Below are 19,405 nucleotides of genomic sequence, written 5' to 3' on the forward strand. Positions count from 1 at the left end.
TATGTTGCAAATTTTCAAGCGTGATACTTTCCTGGTACATTTGTTGGTGCATGGCCACCAATAAAATATGCCATTTCCCATCTTTCGTAATTTCCCTTTGATTTGGTGTTTCATATTGAACTGCAGGAGCTGCTCGACTCGATTGCAGTGCAGAGAAAATCATTTTGATACTTTTTTTGTATATTTGAATAGTTCTTGAAGTCATTAAACTCAAATGATAGGGCATGGTGTGCATCTGTGTGCTTGCATATAAATTTTAGGTCTCAGGTTTTCTTTTAACATTAAGGTAGTTAGTGCTGTTCATTGTTGGAGATTTAGCTGGTGTGTGTTTTCTTTCAGTTCTGGTGCATACTGAATGCCAATCAAATGTGCTGGGAGAGAAAACTACTATAAGTTGATGCACGCAAGTGTTTGAGATCTTAGGACAGCGCTGACTTGTGTTTGTTTCATTAAGCTCCTTCAAGCCAGGCAATTACATAATGCAAATAAGTCAGGTTGCATTCAAAACTGCCCTGCTTTGCACTGAAACGGTGGTGAATCTAAAATGAGTTTGGGATATTTGTCCATAAACTTTGGTCAATAATACTTGGCTGGCTTCGTTGCAGTGGTGATGTCTGATGTCAGAAAAGGCACAAAAAGTCAAAGTTCACTTGAAATAGTTTTTGTTCTGAGAAAACTCCAAGATAAAAAAGGCTTCCTTATTATGAAAAGCCTGTCATGAGGTCCAGAATGAGTCTTATTTACTAAGATGGCTTTCTCATATCCTTGTCCCCATTTCAACATTGAAAAGCCTGGGCTTTTAACTTCCTATATTGTATGAAGTTGAAAGGCCCATGTCCCCATTTCTTGTCTCCTTTCATTTCATCTGGATAATTGTGTCTTTTATGCCTGTTTATATAATGGTCCTTTGCAGGCATAATGTCCAACCATGAGCTGCTTGACTTCAGTGTGATTAAGTGCTTCATCATCAACATGGCTGTCAACCGGGATTGTGTTAGCACCCAACCATTTTGGAATCCCCTACCTCAGGATAGGGACGCGGGCGGTGCTGTGGGATAAACCACAGAGCCTAGGACTTGCCAATCAAAAGGTCGGCGGTTCGAATCCCCGCGATGGGGTGAGCTCCCGTTGCTCGGTCCCTGCTCCTGCCAACCTAGCATTTCGAAAGCACGTCAAAGTGAAAGTAGATAAATAGGTACCGCTCCGGTGGAAAGGTAAACAGTGTTTCCGTGCGCTGCTCTGGTTCGCCAGAAGTCTGCTCTGGTCATGCTGGCCACATGACCCGGAAACTGTACGCCAGCTCGGCCAGTAAAGTGAGATGAGTGCCGCAACCCCAGTCGGCCATGGCTGGACCTAATGGTCAGGGGTCCCTTTACCTTACCTCAGGATATTTATTTGGTGCTTTAAGTTGACATTTTGTTCTTGACTAAATACCATTTTCCCGGTAGCTGTCTGGCCTGTCAGATCTTTGTAATGCTTTAGTTCTGACTTTTTCCTGCTCCTTCATTATTAGCAGGTGGCAAGGTGGGAGCTGGGAGCAAGTCAACAATAACTCACAAGGTGTCAGTGAAGTTAACGCTTTATTCAAAAAAATTAAACAGCTCAGGCTCAGTGATCTTGTCCCAGTGCAGTTCTGAGGACTGATTGTCCCCACCTTCCTATCATTCTCTAAGGCTTCTCCCTCGGTTCCTACCCCAGCAACCTGAGGCTCCTTCATCCTCTCTCTCTTCATTCTTCTTTGTGTTCTGGGAGACCAAGAGAAGGGGAGCTGGCCACAACAGGAAGGGGAGACTACCTGGCTTCTTCAGCAGCCTGCCTCCACTCTGCCTCTTGGCCCCCTTCCTCACCAGCCTCTGCTTCTGCCTCTGATTCTGGACTGCTCTCTGCCACAGAATCTTCCTGCTCACTAAGCCCTGTTGCCTCTTCAGTTTCCAACACCACCTTCTTCTAGTCTGTCCCCTCTTCTCTGTCTGACCATGCATCGTCGTCCCACCACCAATCCCCTGGCTCTGTGCCTCCTTCCCCTGGGGGTTCCCTTGGGGGGTTTCCCAGCTGGTGCTTCCCACCACTCTTTTGCATCCAGCCAGTCCATGACAGCAGGCTTATCTCATCTGCTGCTTTGCATTTTTATTTTTATTTATTTTATTGATACTTGGTTTTGTATTGGTTTGAATTAGATCTGCATGGCTCATATTGAGGGAGAAAGGCATGGCTTTAATGAATATGGTTTGCATGAACTGTGGTTAAGCGTTACATGTGATCAAGTGAAATCATGGTCAAGGTGTCTTCCACCTATTCAGCCTCTGCTTTAAAGGTAACAAGCAGCTGCCACTTAGGTCTCCGTGTATCTTCTTCTTCCTTGGTGTTCACTCATAGCCGAGTAAAAACAAAAAAAAATTCCTTCCAGTAGCACCTTAAAGACCAACTAAGTTAGTTCTTGGTATGAGCTTTCGTGTGCATGCACACTTCTTCAGATACACACGAAAGCTCATACCAAGAACTAACTTAGTTGGTCTTTAAGGTGCTACTGGAAGGAATTTTGTTTTGTTTTGACTATGGCAGACCAACACGGCTACCTATCTATAGCCGAGTAAGATTGTCTTCCATGAACACGGTCTTCACAGTGAATCTCTAAGCGACTGTGGAGGCCAATTCTGGATCCACACGTCTTTCCACAGTGGGGACATTGGTTTCTGGGCGGGAGCTGATCACGGTGTGGATTTGCCAAGCGTGCCTTCCTCTTAGCACGTTTCTCCCTTGCGTCCTGAGTTTGAGTGTCTTCATAGCCCATGATACCTTTGGTAAAGGCTGTTCTCCAATTGGAGCGCTCTTAGGCCAGTGTTTCCCAGTTTTTGGTGTTTATACTACATTTTTTTAGATTTGCCTTGAGGGAGTCTTTAAAACTCTTTTGTTGACCACCAGCATTACGCTTTCCATTTTTAAGTTCGGAATAGAATAGTTGCCTTGGAACTTTTCCTTGACCTCTCCATGTCAGTGGACAGGGTTTAGCTAAGGAGATTAAATAATGGGTTCCCCTTGGGTTGGATCCAGACCAGCTGTTCCACAAACAGAAAGACTCATTTTTGTTTTTTGGAAGTGAATTGGACCCAGTGGAAGGTTTCCTGTCCATGAACTGGATGCTTCTGTGGTGGGAAGGAAAGGCAGTTTTTGCTGATTCTCCATCCCTCCTGCAGCCCATAATTCCACCTCCCATATTATTCTGGAGGGTTCACCAGCCTTCCAGTACAGATTTGAGGGTTTTGGGGGGGGGGGCTTTTAAGGTGATGGGGAATTGGCAGAAATTGTTTTCTGTCTTCCACCCATGGGAGGATTCAGTTGGAAGAGTTTCACTCACTTTCCTCCACTCTGGATACCATCCCATATATTTTGGCTCTTTAACAGAGTTAGTTCTAATGATTGTTAAATGGTATTATGAAGCGAGGAATGAGAGCAATGACATTGCAATAATGCAGAACAAGAAATTACTTGGGCTGAGTTGTTTGCCCTCATCTAGGCTGTTCCAGGTGATATTTCTTGGTTTCTTTTCATGCCTTGTGGGAACATTTGCAATTGAAAAAGCAAACTTGGTGTTCCTTAACTGTAACCGCCGCCTCCCCCAAATAATAATGCCATGAGACCCTTGTGGGAAAATAGTAATTGAAGTTTATGCTGAAAAAGAGGTGTTTTTTTTTTTTTTTTAAAAAGTGGTATATCTTAATGAATGCTTCAGAGTTCTTTACACGAAAACAGCTAAGCACCTGACAACTGGCCCTAATTCTGAGAATTGCAGCACTACATGGTTAAGCGGGGAAAAGTTTCAGGAGGATGAGAAAGACTGCGGGTGTTCTCTGTGAACCCCAAACAGGAGCTATGAGATTTCACTTTTCTAACAGGCATTCTGTCATAAGAGATCTGACGTTGACTACAGATGGTTACTGCACCCACTCCTTGTAGACAACCAAGCCTGTCATAACACCCTGCAAATATTATGACACTTTGGAGTTCTCCTATGTGTGTCAAAATTTCCATCAGCTTTGCCCTTTGTTGTAGAATGTACCCCGAACGATGATCACAAATTAGTTACTGCACCAAATTTAACACTCATGAAGCAATGAAGAAGATCTGTTTCTTTTAAACTCCTCTGTTTGGGATTACATTCAGCTTCCCTAAACTCAGATTTGTGTATGTTGATTTGGCCTTCCTGTTTTCCGCATCATTGATTGTGCGATAGATTCGATTTGGTTGGAATAATTTGGAGGATCTTGGGAAATCACTTGATGGAATTTGGTCCGTGTCTGCATAATCTAGCTTTCTGCTCGAGTAACTGAAGACGTCGCTTAATAAACTTGATAAAAACTCCCATTTGGTTCACATTCCAGAGGGTTGTATCTGGAGCACAAAGGCAATTCAAATTGTTATTGTCTGCTTTCACCACCCCCAACCTCTAACCATTTCCTTGGGGAAGAATATAAAGCTCTGTAATGGAGTGTGTGTGTGTGTGTGTGTGTGTGTGTGTGTATACCTTTCACAAAGTGACCCTAGACATGATGATTTGTTCTCAGAGGCTCCCTCGGTAATGCACAAAAGTGGCAAGAACTCCGAAACCTCATCTCTGCTGCAATTTCCAAAGCCCGTTTGAAGAGCCGTATTTGATATTCTGTCACCGGCGGCAAACTTTCAGATGTTGACTTTGTGCTCAGCATGAGAACACACATGAAGCAGGTGTATTTTATTAGCTACATTATTTAATACATATTTTAGACTCCATATAAAAATGTGCAGCGTTAGAACGGCAGGTATTTCGTTAATGATTTCATTAGCTTTGGCGGCTTTAGAGGTTTCTCGCTCGGAACAGCGAATTCCCCACGACAGACAGACAGACTTGGATCAAGTTTTCTTTTTGTATCGCGCGGTCCAAAGAACACTGCCAACACGGTCAAGATCCCAAAGCATAATGCAAAATACAGGCTTAAAATTGGTCTCTAGGGTGGTGTCACAAGCCAGCGTCACTCGCAGAAGAGCTTGGGTCTTTCGAGAGAACTTGACCAGGAAAAGCAAAAACATTTTAGCCCATCCTGGAAGCAACGGAACCTTCCAGCATAGTTTTATTAATATAACTACACCACAATGGTATCAAATGCCATTGGTGTTGTAATTTAAATGTATTTTCTCATAACCGAGTTGATACTGATTTTAGTGGTTTTTTTAACCCACAAATTATTCCAACCCACCTCCACAATCTCTATCCCTAGATCCGATTCCTACTTCTGTTTTCACAGAGTTGCACCCTCCAATTGTTAACTTACAAATTATTTGATATAGTATAGAGAAAAAGTTTTTTAAAAAATATATATCCATTTGTATGTGAAATCAAATTTCCGAAGGATCTTAAAGGTCTTGTGGCATGTGCTTTAACTTCAGAATTTGATGTGAAATATATTTGACGGACATAAAGCCAATTTGCACCCCCCATTCCACCACCCCCATTATTTGTTCAGCTGATATAGGTGAACCAACACAGGTGTTGAAGGCAGCACCGCCACCCATGAGCTGCTACTGGGCTGGGGTCCTCTACAATTTATGTTTCCGACAGGCTCTTGGTATGTTGCTAGTGACCTCCTGCTTGTAATTTAGGGATCCGTTGACCCAAGCTGTTGGGTCATCTTAGTTTTTTCTTTCACTCCAGTTGTCATAATCTCTTACCTGTTCTGCTTCTCTAGTCTACAGAATGGCTCTTGGGGTGGATACCTTCACCCATGTTCAGTTCTCCCTCTCTGGGCAAGCTCCTGATGGTGAACAGTTAACAACTTTACGTGGGGCTGCCCTTGAGACTGACCCAGAAACTCCAGCGGGTGCAGAATGCCACAGCGAGGCTCCTTAAGGGGTCCTCGCTGTGGGATCACATTCACCCAGTGCTATACCAGCTGCACTGGGTCCCGGTGGAGTACAGGATCAGGTTTAAGGTGCTGGTTTTAACCTTTAAAGCCCTATACGGCTTAGGACCCTTGTACCTACGGGACCGCCTCTCCTGGTATGTCGCATGGAGGACCTTACAATCTTCAGACAAAAACATCTTGGAGGTCCTGGCCACATGGAGGTTAGTCTGGCCTCAACCAGAGCCAGTGCTTTTTCGGCCGTGGCCCCGACTTGGTGGAACGCTCTGTCACAAGAGACCAGGGCCCTGCGGGACTTGACATCTTTCTACAGGACCTGCAAGACAGAGCTGTTCCGCCTGGCATTTGGCCAAGGCACAGTCTGACCCTCTCCTTTGGTAATCCTCACAGAACTCTAGCCCAATGGTTGCCATTAATTTGATTTGAACTGATTTTATAATGAATTGATTTTAGAATGCTGTATTATTTTATTGTTAGCTGTTCTGAGCCCAGCTCTGGATGGGGAAGGCGGGATATAACTAAAAAATTATTATTGTTGTTGTTATTATTATTATTAAGTCCTTTTAGTGGCAACAAACAGGTGGTGAAGGATAAACAACTTTACTTTAAACAAGAATGGCTTGGAATAAGGACAACTCTCTGCCCAGGTTGTCCTCCATGTGCAGGTGAAGAGATATTAATAATGTATTTAATCTTTCTGGGAAATGGGATTTTTACAGTCATAATGATTTTATATCTGGGTGTAGCACTGATAAGTTGAAACCGTGTTGGTTGCGATACTTCAAGCTTTATGCATGTTGTAAAATTCGGCATTCACGTTTATATGCTCCTTGTGCTTTTTAAAAACCAGTAATTATGTCTCCCTGCCAGAGCTGCTGGATACCTTGTGGTATTATCAATGGGCACAAACTGTGGGAAATGCTTCCTCGTGCCTCACTGCACTGCTTCTGTTGACGTGAAATGATAGTAGAAATGTGATATCTGTGGAACAGGTCCAAGAAATGTGCGTCGTATTGCTTTGACCCAACCAGGTGTTAAGTTTTGAGTACACCGTTCAGTTCCGTGCCTTTCTTTCTTTACTCTCTTGTAGACTGAAGCAGAATCAAATGCATGTACGAGATGAAATCAGCAAAGTTCTTGAGCGAGAGCGGGCTGCCTCAAACGAGCACTTGTCCAGAGCCATCCTTAGAGAGAGAGCTGCGACCGAAGATGAGCGCCTCAAGGCACAGCTGCTGGTAGGTGTAGAGTCGTCATCTTCCCCCCAATTATCAAGCAGTGAGAAGGCGCTGCCGAAGAACCAGTTCAAGGCAGGCAGGAATCCATCTAGGTGCTGAGTGATAGGTAGTGACAGAGAAACAGTATTTTGGTATATGATGATGAGATAATTGGAGAGGTTGTCATGCTTACAGTAGCTGAGTGCTCTCGTGAAGATGCTAAGTCACAAATCTGGCATTAGGTGCTTCCTCTTTGCATCCCTGCAGCTGATGTGGTTGGTAAGATTCTCCATGGAACTATTTTCTAAAAGGACTAAAAAAAAAATCAAAATGTTGAAAGGCTTGTTCCACTGAACAAATGGAATCGTTTCAGATTAAATGTGCTTTTCAAGATCTTTGCTCCAGCTTTAATGGCTTTGATCCTATGATAAATAATGTAAGGAAGTTCATGAAAGGATCTATTTCTATCCCTGCCTCGCCTCTGCACTCATGTTCTGGTGGGTTCCTCTGATTCAGAGCATGGGTAGGCAAACTAAGGCTCGGGGGCCGGATCCAGCCCAATCACCTTCTAAATCTGGCCCGCGGACTGTCCGGGAATCAGTGTTTTTTTACATGAGTAGAATGTGTGCTTTTATTTAAAATGCATCTCTGGGTTATTTGTGGGTAGGAATTCGTTCATCCCCCCCCAAATATAGTCCAGCCACCCCCCTCAAGGTCTGAGGGACAGTGGACCGACCACCTGCTGAAAAATTTTGCTGACCCCTGTTCTAGAGGGGGTTTTGGGGAGCTGAGGTTGGCTTCAGGAAAGTGAAGCGGACCACAGACTTCCCACCTGTGACCTTCCTTAAATTAACCTCAGGATCTATGCCACTGTGTGGCTAAAATATGCCCCGGTGGTCTCCTTGTGCAGGAAGCCCTGGCTTGTTTTCCTCACCCCAAACCAAGCTTTAAAAATATACCTTTCCCCCTTGTGTTCCTCTTGTGCTGCAGATTTTTCAACGTCAGAATATAATTCATCAAGGGGAAAAATATATATGCACACAAGGCTCTTTACTTTGGCCTTCAAGTTCTTTTATGTATTTAAAACCAACAATAATAATCTTCCATGGACCTGAGCTTATGAAATAGAAGGCAAACTTTCAGCCTTTTAAATTTGCTCATAAGGAGGCATTGGATGAAGCGCTGCAAGTAATTTTGAGTTGCTTGAAGCAGACCTTTCATGGCAATGAGGTGTTCACAGGAGCATTATTTTGCTTCAGAAGACACCACAGGTCATTTTAGTGGCCAGCCTTTTAAGTCTACAACAATTCTGCATCCAGAACTCCACACGAAGTGTTCTGTGTTGCAAAAACTGCTTGGGGACCAGCTGAATTAATTCATCCTGGAATAATTTTCAATGTGGTGACAACACCACAAATATCTTATTGACATCCCATCAGTGGAGCTGTACCGAGTGTCAAGGTGAGCTGTGGAGAACACAGAGTTAAAAAAATAAATAAATCTATAGATTTATTTATGGTGCCCAAAGGCAGTTATATTTCCCTCTCTTTATAACGACCTGGCATTTGCTGCTAACATATTTGCTTTACTGCTTGGACTGAAATGAGCTGTCATTTAAAACCTTGCAATTTGGAAAGCAGGTCTGTTTGGGTTGCCAGCGACATTAAAGTCTCATTTCCTATTGAAGAGCCAAAGAAATGTAGTTCTGTGCACTTGGAGCTGACAATTGTTTGGAAGAATGGTCCATAGTGTTGAAACATTTGTGTACTGTCTTTTGCATTTTATCCTGGGCTCTAGCTTCTGATTCATTGTCTCTGTTAATTAAAACAAAGCAGTCCTTTCATCTTGACAACTACAAATGCAGCATAATAAAGAGCCGTATTTATCCATGTTTGATAACCTCAAGGACCGGCAATTGTAATGTACTGTATGTGGAGCTATATTTTTGAAGAGTGCCCAGGAATTGCAGTTAGTTGAAATCGCAACCGGTTTCTGTGCCAAAACAGGCAGGGACCTCCCCGTTTCCCAGGGAGGCATTAATCATCTCCCTGGCTCAGCCAGCTGTACCCTCGCTGCTGGCTTTTAGCAGCCAAGAGGAGCAAGTGTCCAGGGGGTGTGGTCATCCTTACCACTTCAAGAACATTAGAAGAAACCTCATGACCGTAATAGAGTTCGCAGGGCTGTCTTAAGCACATCCAGTGCCATGGTGCAAAGACTCCCCCCCCCCCCCCGGTTTCGCAGAGTTGTCAACCTTTTTCAGGGAGGATGGTGCTGCTGGCAACACGCCCAGCTTTGTGGGGCTGGAGGAGGTGGGCAGCAGCTGGAGGGCAGCTCCTCCAGTGAGGAAGAGGCAGAGGCTGGGCGCGGCGGCTCCCGGCTCAGTTGGCTGCTTCGTGCCATGGTGGCCACGGCAGACGGAGGCTCCAGGCGCGGTGCTGCTTTGGCGTGGCATGGTGGAGGCGGGCGAAGGTGGCGAGCTGATGCCTCCGCCTCTTTTCTGGCGCCCTCCAGAACTTGGCGCCCTGGCGCCCTGCGCCACTAGCCTCTATGGGTAAGATGCCCCTGGCAGTTTGGCAGTGAAACTAATGACCTTGAAGGGTGGTGGTAGGGATTTAAGGAAGGGCTGGGCAAGCATTTATGGGGACTGCTCTAGCTCTGAGCATGTCCACTGGGCAAGGACATAGATGTTCTAAAAGCTGCCCCCTCCCCATTTTTCTATAGTTTTGCCATGAAAGCAGTTTCATTCAAAAGCTGAGAGCGCTGACATCAACAGCCAGTTTCTCTTCACCTTTTCACTCTGCTTGATAAGTTCCCCCAATGCATATGATATTGCGTAAACCAGATAATCCCCCCCCCCAATGTTGCTTGGATCCATCTCCTTCAGACTACACAGATTGGGTTTTCACTAACAGCCCCATTTGTCTCCATTGTTTTTCCCCCCACTTGCTCACCTTTGGCTGCAGGAAGGTTTCTGATTTTCTTCTGAAGCAGATTACACTTGACCTTTCTTGCTGCCGGCCAAATAATCCTTCCTCTCCTAACTATGTTTTCAGGATGGCTTGGCTAGAAAATACTGCAGGGCAGAATTTGCTAAACGAGGTAAAGCGCTTTGCCGTAAGAGAACACTAGTTTGTTTACCAGCCTGCAGTATTTTATTACATACCTCATTTAGCCCATTCATCATTTTAATAGAAAAACAAGTTCTTTTATATGATTCTGAAATTATTCGAGGGAAGCTACATAGCCTAAAACTGAATGCAATTAGTTATTCTAGGCCCATCCAAGCAGAAAAGCCAAAATGGCAAGACTAGAAAGTTCAATAACGACTATTTGCTGTGTGGTGAAAATGTTCAAAAGATTAGTGTTTATACTTAAAAATTAGGGCCGGCCCCAGAACAGAATTTAAACCCAGTGGCTCCATGTTGTTGTTCTTTAAAGATAAAAGTGTGAATAATTCTTGAGGTACTAATGTACAGATATGACCGGCCTGCACATATATAAATGAGATAGTAAAACTGCTCCTGGCCTCTACCACTTCAGCCTGCATGTGGGGACTCACCTACGTAAATACGTCACCAAAACACACACAAAGCAAAGCAAGTCTAGCTACTCGCCATGATGGTTGGGCTGTACCTCTACAATTTGAGGCAGCAGTGTTTCTGAATTCTTGTGGCTGGGAAACACAGGAGGGGAGAATTTTGTTCTTGTGCTCATGTTCTGCCCCTTGGTGTTATTGTCATAATCTGTTGGCGTTTCGCAACTTTCTGACTAGTTGCAGGACCTTAGCCAGACCTAGCAGAGTAAACGCAGAGTTCACAAAAGCAGTTGGCAACTTGGCTGCAGACAGGATGGACAAAGCAGGAACCAGTAACTTGTAGTTATAGGTGTTTATTATATACAGTGGACTATTTACAGGAACAGAACAGAACATGGATCTTTGGCTAGCTCTCTCTTACACAACTCTCAACACTGAACCACTCACTAACACATTCCAGTTAGTAGGCCATAAATCATCATTCCCGTGAGAGAGCTTGACCAATCTTGGAGCTGTCTCCATGCCTCTGTATCACCAGGCAGACTTACTCCTTCATACTGCCTTGGCTGTTGGCCAAATCCTAATTGACTCTGTGTGTGAAGCTGCACGTATTCAGATTCCCAATAGGTGTGTCAGAGGCATCTGGTTGGCCATTGTGAGAGCAGGATGCTGGCATAATTGGGCCACTGGGCTGATCCAGCAGTCCCTTCTTGGGTTGCTAAATTATTACACATAGAAAACGAGCTTGTTGGGAAGCAGCAGCAGCAGCAGCAGCAGCGTTTGGATTTGATATCCCGCTTTATCACTACCCCAAGGAGTCTCAAAGCGGCTAACATTCTCCTTTCCCTTCTTCCCCCACAACAAACACTCTGTGAGGTGAGTGGGGCTGAGAGACTTCAGAGAAGTGTGACTGGCCCAAGGTCACCCAGCAGCTGCATGTGGAGGAGCAGGGAAGCGAACCCGGTTCACCAGATTACGAGTCCACCGCTCTTAACCACTACACCATACTGGAGAACCATTCTAGCTCGACATTCTCGCTGATGTGCTAGTTTTCAATGTGAACTTCTGTTTTGGTGCCAGGAGTGTTCAGGCATCCATCTTAAAGTCTGAACTGGCAGAGGTCAATACTAGTTTTAATAGCTGCTGAAATAGTTTGCTTTAGAATGTAATTGAGAGGCATCAAGCAAGTTGGCTACTGATTGCAGAAGACCTTTTGTTCATTTTTTGTAGGCAGGAGCACTGCCTATCGCTTACCACAATTTCTTCATTCAGCGCATCGTCTGTTTCCTATAATGCAGTTACTGGGCAGCTTTGCTGTGGACATTGAGTAAAAGGAAAACAATTTATTTGCCTGCTGCACTACTGTGCAAAATCCACAAAATTCAGAATTAATTCCTCCTGATAGTTAAACAGCGCAGCTAACTGAAATGCCCCGTAGGTGATGCAGCATTTCCCTTTGTTGCATGGTGTAACCCCAGGATGACGTGTGTCCTGTGAGCGCTTGTAATAAAATTATTGTTCAACCACTAAATGCTAAATCCTGCATAGATTGCTGAATGCACTTTCATTTTGATGCCTGTCGCAGACAGTCCAATGAAGAAATAAGTGGGGATTTGCCCCATTTGGATTGCATGCAGCCAAGCTGTGAATTGGCTGAGAAAATAGCAAAAAGGCTGTGAGAAATAAATTCATTCATTAGTTAGGCTCACGTGAGCCTAGAGAACCAACTTATTGCAGAGGTTGTCTGATTCATTGTTTTTGGCCTGAGTAAGAACATATGTAAGGGACACAGGTAGCGCTGTGGGTTAAACCATAGAGCCTAGGACTTGCCGATCAGAAGGTCAGCGGTTTGAATCGCTGTGATGGGGTGAGCTCCCATTGCTCGGTCCCAGCTCCTGCCAACCTAGCAGTTCGAAAGCACCTCAAAGTGCAAGTAGATAAATAGGTACCGCTCCAGTGGGAAGGTAAACGGCGTTTCTGTGTGCTGCTCTGGTTCGGCAGAAGCAGCTTAGTCATGCTGGCCACATGACCCAGAAGCTGTACGCCGGCTACCTTGGCTAGTAAATGAGATGAGCGCCGCAACCCCAGAGCCGGTCACGACTGGACCTAATGGTCAGGGGTCCCTTTACCTTTACCTTTAAGAACATATGAAAAGCAATACTGGATTAGACCAGAGGCCTTTCTAGGGCAACATGCTTCTTTTCCAGAGAAACCTCTTAGGAAGCACAAAGCAGGACATAAGCTCACTTGTCTCCTGCCATCTCTTTGCTGTAATTCTGCCACATCTTCGCATCAGGTGTGCCTGGATCATTCAGTCATTTCCAGTGTGGAGAAGAATCAGCCTTCAGGGAGGTTGCCCATTGAATCACTGGGCAGTCCTCTTTTCAGTGAGGAGGTATGGCAAGAAAAGCGATTGACTCTGCTGAGGATGGGTGATTATTTAGCCTTTCACTCTCTAAAAGTAAACCTCTCTGAGTTTGTGTGAAGTATTTTAGCTTTCAGAAACTTGAATTCTATCCCAGCATGTTTCCTAAAGTTTAGTGGTGTACGCACAGAAAGTTAATGAAAAATAGTTTTAAGAGTAGAGGCTCCATTCCTGCTAACATTTTGCAGAGGAAAACAGGGGCCTGCTTGTATCATTTCAATGTTAGGAAAGACTCGTGGCCTCAGGCTCCCTCCTTTCCACTACTAATTGTTGCTGAGGTCTCTGTCTGCAGGGTTAGTTTACTTTGCAATAGCCTGTTTCTGCCAGCTTGAAAGCCAGAAGTGAAATGATAATCTGCAGTGCCTAGTATCTTAATATTTATGTGCATCCTCTCCCCTCTTTGAGATCTAAACTGGAGAGACCCTGGAGAGAACGCTCCCAAGGCATGGTCCATCATTCAGTGAATTTTCTGATGCTAAAGAGATTTGGGTCTGATCCAGTGCCTGAATTGGAAGTGCCTGCATGAAGGGCATGACTGGCCAGTCATTGGGGACAGAGGAAGAAACAGACACTTGCTGGTCTGTTCTTCTCTAAGTGTTAGGAGACTGAAACCAGACGGACGTTCGAAACCAGACTGACGTTTGAAAACTCAAATGTTTAATACAATATAACAGGTTCCCCTTACCCTTTCTGTTGTTCGTTATACACTCGTGCCTCAGAAGTCGAATGGAATCCGTTCCAGAAATCCGTTCGACTTCCAGAACATTTGGAAACCAAAGCACGGCTTCTGATTGGCTGCAGGAAGCTCCTGCAGCCAATCGGAAGTCCCATTGGATGTTCGGATTCCAAAGAACATTTGCAAACCGGAACACTCACTTCCGGGCTTGTGGCGTTCGGGAGCCAAAACGTCTGAGTAGCAACGCATTCGACAACCAAGGTTCGACTGTAGTTGATTAGAATTGAGTTCATATTTGCTAGTCCTTTCCCTATACTTCCCTCATAGCAGTTCCTGCATGAACACATTGCCTTCATAATTGAACGAGATGCACATGCCACCTGATGAAAAGAGCTCCGCCATCTTTTGTCATGTCCAGGAAAGGGAGAAGCATGTTGACCTCACATTCACACAACTTTGCATTCTCTCGAGGGATCTTGAGGACGTACTTCCTAAACAACATTTGATATGCTGTATATGTGTCTCTTACTTTCCCTTCCCCCAAACTTTGATAACTTCTGGGCCTTCAGCATGTATCTCTTCCCTTCCTCCACAAGCTGAGTTGGCAGAGCAAAAGCTGAATCTAAAAGATGCCAGAGTTTGACCTTCTATATGCTATGATGCAAGTGTGTGCCACAGAATACAGCCAAGTCCCCGATGGACCTTTGATGGCATTTAAAGATTTCTGACGATGTAGCTTGACAAGTCTGTCCTAATACATTTTTGCTTATTTAAGCATAAATATTTTTTAACCTGGAGCTGAAGAATTTGCTTGTTAGTTTATTCTATTGTTTGGTTTTTTTGTATTGCCAAAAAAGAAAGAAAAAAAGATAAAAGTGGGATGGGGAAGAGAGAGAGCTTACATTCTGTTAAAGCAGAATTGTAAAGGGACTTTCCTTGTCTAGCATATTCTCTTTGATTGGTAGCAAAACTAGAGGGAAATTGCCTGTATTATTAAAGGGTGGGGGGAATAGCCAGGTTTTCTAGACATTTGTACAATATAAAAGTTATGTGCAGCTATATAAGTGCCTGCAATCATGGTAGATTTCTGTAATTTATGTAATGTGCCTTTTGAAGAATGAATTGCAGTATACTCTATATATCAGCATGCAGGAGCTAAAATCCCTGACAAAAAGTACCAATTTCCAGGGGGAAGAGAGACGGGGGGGGGGGGGGAGATAAAATAAACTTCCAGCCCAATCCTTACTGTGTTTACTTGGAAGCAAGTCCTGTTTATTTTTAATGGGATTTGATTTTTAGTGAGTATGCTTATAACTAAGTATGCTTGGTTAAAAAGGTAGATTCTGACTAATAGTTTATTTGGTTCAATGTTCCTGGTTATACCACTAAAACACAGTAGAACAGACTCCCTAGGAAGCTGATGGACTCTCCTTCATTGGAAGTTCTTTGTAGGCTTCGAGAACAGATGAGGAGGAAGGGGTGAGAGAAGGGAAGCAAGGACAAAGGGATAACTTGAGTGGCTTCCTTTAGTGGTATTCATGTTGTTGTTTAGTCGTGTCCGACTCTTCATGACCCCATGGACCAGAGCACGCCAGGCCCTCCTGTCTTCCACTGCGTCCCACAGTTTGGTCAAACTCATGCTGGTCGCTTTGAGAACACTGTCCAACCATCTCATCCCCTGTCGTCCCCTTCTCCTTGTGCCCTCCATCTTTCTCAACATCAGGGTCTTCTCCAGGGAGTCTTCTCTTCTCATGAGGTGACTCCTTCATGGATCACTGCCTTGTTGTGGCGAAGGGGCTTGAAAAATTCAGAGAAGCTATGAGCTATGCCGTGCAGGGCCACCCAAGACGGACAGGTCATACTGGAGAGTTTTGACTAAATGTGATCCACCTGGAGCAGGAACCAGCAAGCCACTCCAGTATCCCTGCCAAGAAAACTCCATATAAAAGTGGTATTCATAGAATCATAGAATTGTAATGTTGGAAGGGACCATGAGGCTTGTCCTGATTACAATGCAAGAATCTCAACTAAAGCATCCGTGACAGATAGCCATCCAACCTCTGGTTAAAAACCTCCAATGAAGGAGAGCCCACTCTCCAACATCTCCCACCATCATAGAGTTCTTCCTGATGTTTGGTTGGAATCTTCTTTCTTGTAATTTGAATCCCTTGGTTTGGGTGCCAGCCTCAGGAGCAGGAAAATAACAAGTTTTCTCCATTTTCCATGTGACAGCCCTTTATATAGTTGAAGGTGGCCAGCCTGAGGGAGGGAGACCTTGTAGTTGTATATACCGTATTTTTTGCTCTATAAGACTCACTTTTTCCCTCCTAAAAAGTAAGGGGAAATGTGTGTGCATCTTATGGAGCAAATGCAGGCTGCGCAGCTATCCCAGAAGCCAGAACAGCAAGAGGGATCGCTGCTTTCGCTGCGCAACGATCCCTCTTGCTGTTCTGGCTTCTGGGATTCATAATATTTTTTTTCTTGTTTTCCTCCTCCAAAAACTAGGTGCGTCTTATGTTCTGGTGCATCTTATAGTGCGAAAAATACGGTAGTATAAATCAGTAAAATGCTGGTAGTAGCAATCTGTTGGATTGCTGGACTCTTCAGTGTCTGTTTTCTAGCTTAAAAAGGTCTGTAGTACCCACTGAGGGTTAGCTTAGGTAGAACTGGGAATTGGTGTCTGGTATAAGCGGTATGATCACAGCACTGGATCCTGCCCAGTTTTCTCTTGTGTGATTGATAGTGTCCGGCTTTTGAATGAATGGTATTATCAGTTATTCCAAAAACCAAAGACCAAAGTGGTTCGCCGAGTAAAGCATTCAGCCTGCTTTCTTCCCCAATATTGGTGGTTATTTATGTGGTGTGGTCTTGGAAGCACTCTCTGTTTTGGTTCCTTAGCTGTGCAATGAGAATAGCAATGCATTACGTCAAGAGTTGTATTGTAGACAGAGGATTCATAGCAAGCCGTCTGCACCATTTAAATGCTGGCCAAATGGTTCTTAGGAATAGTTTCCACTTGGTGCAGTCAAGATTGGGAAAGTAGCTTCAATGAGCAAATAAGCATTTCTGCTAATTCTGTTTTTGGCTTGATAGAAATTTGCTTTTTATATCCCCTTCTTCCCCCCTCCTTCTCCAGCCATCCACAGCAAAGGTTAGCTACCTTTTCCTCTCTGCTAACATAGAAGATGCAGCATCTAATTAAGTTCCCCGCTTTGGAAATCCAGCGGCCTGCTAAGATGGTGTGTTGCCCCCCTGCCCTGTTTCACAGGGCCGTGTGATTCCAGTCACGATTTTAAAAACAATATTTCAGTCCTTCTCATTTTCCTAATTATCATGCAGATAAACAGTAGGGATCATGACATTAGGATAAGTAAGTGGATTATGATTTTGCCTTGGAGAAACTCTCTTGCTGCTTGCCTCCCCCCCTTGGGCGGCACAGTAGTAATAAATGAGCAAGTTCAGAGTACTTTATGATAGATAGTTAATGGTGCTGTGACTGAGCCAACAGCCCTGTTTCTATAGCATCTGTCACAATTCATAGTCATTAGCATACCTTTAATGGTTTCTTTTCGTAATAATTTCTGCCAGGGCATTTAGAATACATCAGGAAGAAGAGAATTCTGAATGCAAGAAAATGTTCTTGTCCGTGTATGTGTGTGTGTGTGTGTATGTATATATATATATATATATATATATATATATGTGTGTGTGTGTGTGTGTGTGTATGTATTGCAGTGAGAGAGCATTTCTTCTGCACAGTCACAGGGTATTTGAATGCACTTCGGGCTACTAGTTTATGCTCAACACTTCTCGAAAGTTCCTCCCCTTCCCCACAAACACCCAGAGCCAGCATTTCCCCTCCAGCAAGCCGCTGACAGCCCTGGTCTCAGCCTCATCCAGTGTCTGTACTGCTTATATTAGTATGTCGAGCATAGTGCTACTTGAAGCATCTCAACAAAAGGGACAGATATATATATAGAACGCAACAGCAGCCAAGACATTTTGCATTACGTGAGCGAAAGCCAAAAGGCCGCCAGCCAGCTTTGCAAAATGAAGTCAAGGTAGTACACATCACAGGGAGAGCCAAGCACTATTGCTTTTCAGCCCAAGAGAGGAACTACTTGAGCAGAATATGAATTGGGGTTTAGCACTTGCAATGGGAGCTGGGGTCATAGAAATGGTTTTGAAGAGTAACGTCGTCCTGGTTAAACATGAGGACCCAGGGCTGTGGAAGGGGAAGCTCAGGTTGACCTTGATCAGGGGTAGTCAACGTAGTGTCTTTGCAGAGATGTTAGCCCTAACCTGCATGACCGATAGTCAGGGATGGTGCAAGTTGTCGTCCAGCAAACATCTGCAGGAAGACCTCTGGCCTAGAACAGTGCACCTGCATTTTGTGCACAAGATGCATTAAAAAAAAATCCCCTAATATATCAAGTTCCTCGAAGCTGGGACTCGTCCATTTTTGCCTCCAAAACTCTTTTGTTCAGGCTCCGTGTACATGGGTAATAAATAGCCCCCAATACGACCTTATCTGAAGGGACGTAGGTGGTGCTGTGGGTTAAACCACAGAGCCTAGGACTTGCCGATAAGAAGGTCGGCGGTTCGAATCCCAGCAATGGGGTGAGCTCCTGTTGCTCGGTCCCTGCTCCTGCCAACCCAGCAGTTCGAAAGCATGTCAAAGTGCAAGTAGATAAATAGGTACTACTCCGGCGGGAAGGTAAACGGCGTTTCTGTGCGCTGCTCTGGTTTGCCAGAAGCGGCTTAGTCATGCTGGCCACATGACCCGGAAGCTGTCTGCGGACAAACGCCGGCTCCCTCGGCCAATAAAGTGAGATGAGTGCCGCAACCCCAGAGTCGGCCACAACTGGACCTAATGGTCAGGGGTCCCTTTACCTTTACCTATTACCTTATCTGAAGTTTGTAACTTTAAGAACTTCACAAATATGTGCTTGAGCTTGCTTTCCCCTCCTTCCTCTGAGAGCTTTTTTGGCTAAAGGGTGGGATATAAATGGCAACCAATAAGTCTACAAATAAATAAATACTGCACCATTCCTCGTTTCTTCCTCCAGGAATGCAAATAGTCACTGCACTGTTGCTTTCTATCTCAAGGGTGGTCATTTTACCATTAACCCAAAAAGTTTAATCATAGTATGCCTAATTGCATATCTGCATTCACAGTGATAAGCAAGTGTATATGGCCTGTTGATGCTCTTTTTCCTGAAATTATCTTTACTTAGTCCAGTTCCTCTTCCTCCTTCCTCCCCCCCTTTCTAAAATGTTCCCCATTTTTCATGGCTTACCAGAAGATGGACACAATGCATGGCCAGAATACTGTATGTGGCTGCTCCTTCCTTGTGGCTGCCGTTTGCTTCATTACCTTAAGCAGTGCATCACCTTTGCTGCAGTGAATTATATCAGCAAGCACACTCCAGCCATCTCAAAATGATAGCTTTTGCTGTTGCTGCCATTCTCCGCTGGTGTGCTGCTCTGCTGATGGAAGCTCCCCAAATTTCAGAAGGTTTTGTCAAAAGTTATGCATTTGCTGAAAGACTCCATAAAGCAACTATGAGAGATCTCTGCAGGGTACCAGTGTGGTACCTTAGAAAACAGCAGTTACAGCCTACTGCAAGCAATTTTCTCTTAACTTGCAGTTGATATAGA

The 19,405-nt window shown here is 44.4% G+C and overlaps 1 protein-coding gene across 1 annotated transcript in view; it reads left to right on the forward strand.

The window, feature by feature from the left end:
* CHCHD3 (coiled-coil-helix-coiled-coil-helix domain containing 3) overlaps nt 1–19,405 on the forward strand; it is a 217,168-nt gene that overhangs the window by 73,891 nt on the left and 123,872 nt on the right. Inside the window, exon 4 of the mRNA XM_083700960.1 lies at nt 6,985–7,129. Coding sequence (XP_083557086.1) covers nt 6,985–7,129 — 145 coding nt within the window. The remainder of the gene's footprint in view (nt 1–6,984; nt 7,130–19,405) is intronic.

This window comes from Podarcis gaigeae (assembly GCF_964106915.1).
Source record: "Podarcis gaigeae genome assembly, chromosome: 10".
Classification (NCBI taxonomy): Eukaryota; Metazoa; Chordata; class Lepidosauria; order Squamata; family Lacertidae; genus Podarcis; species Podarcis gaigeae.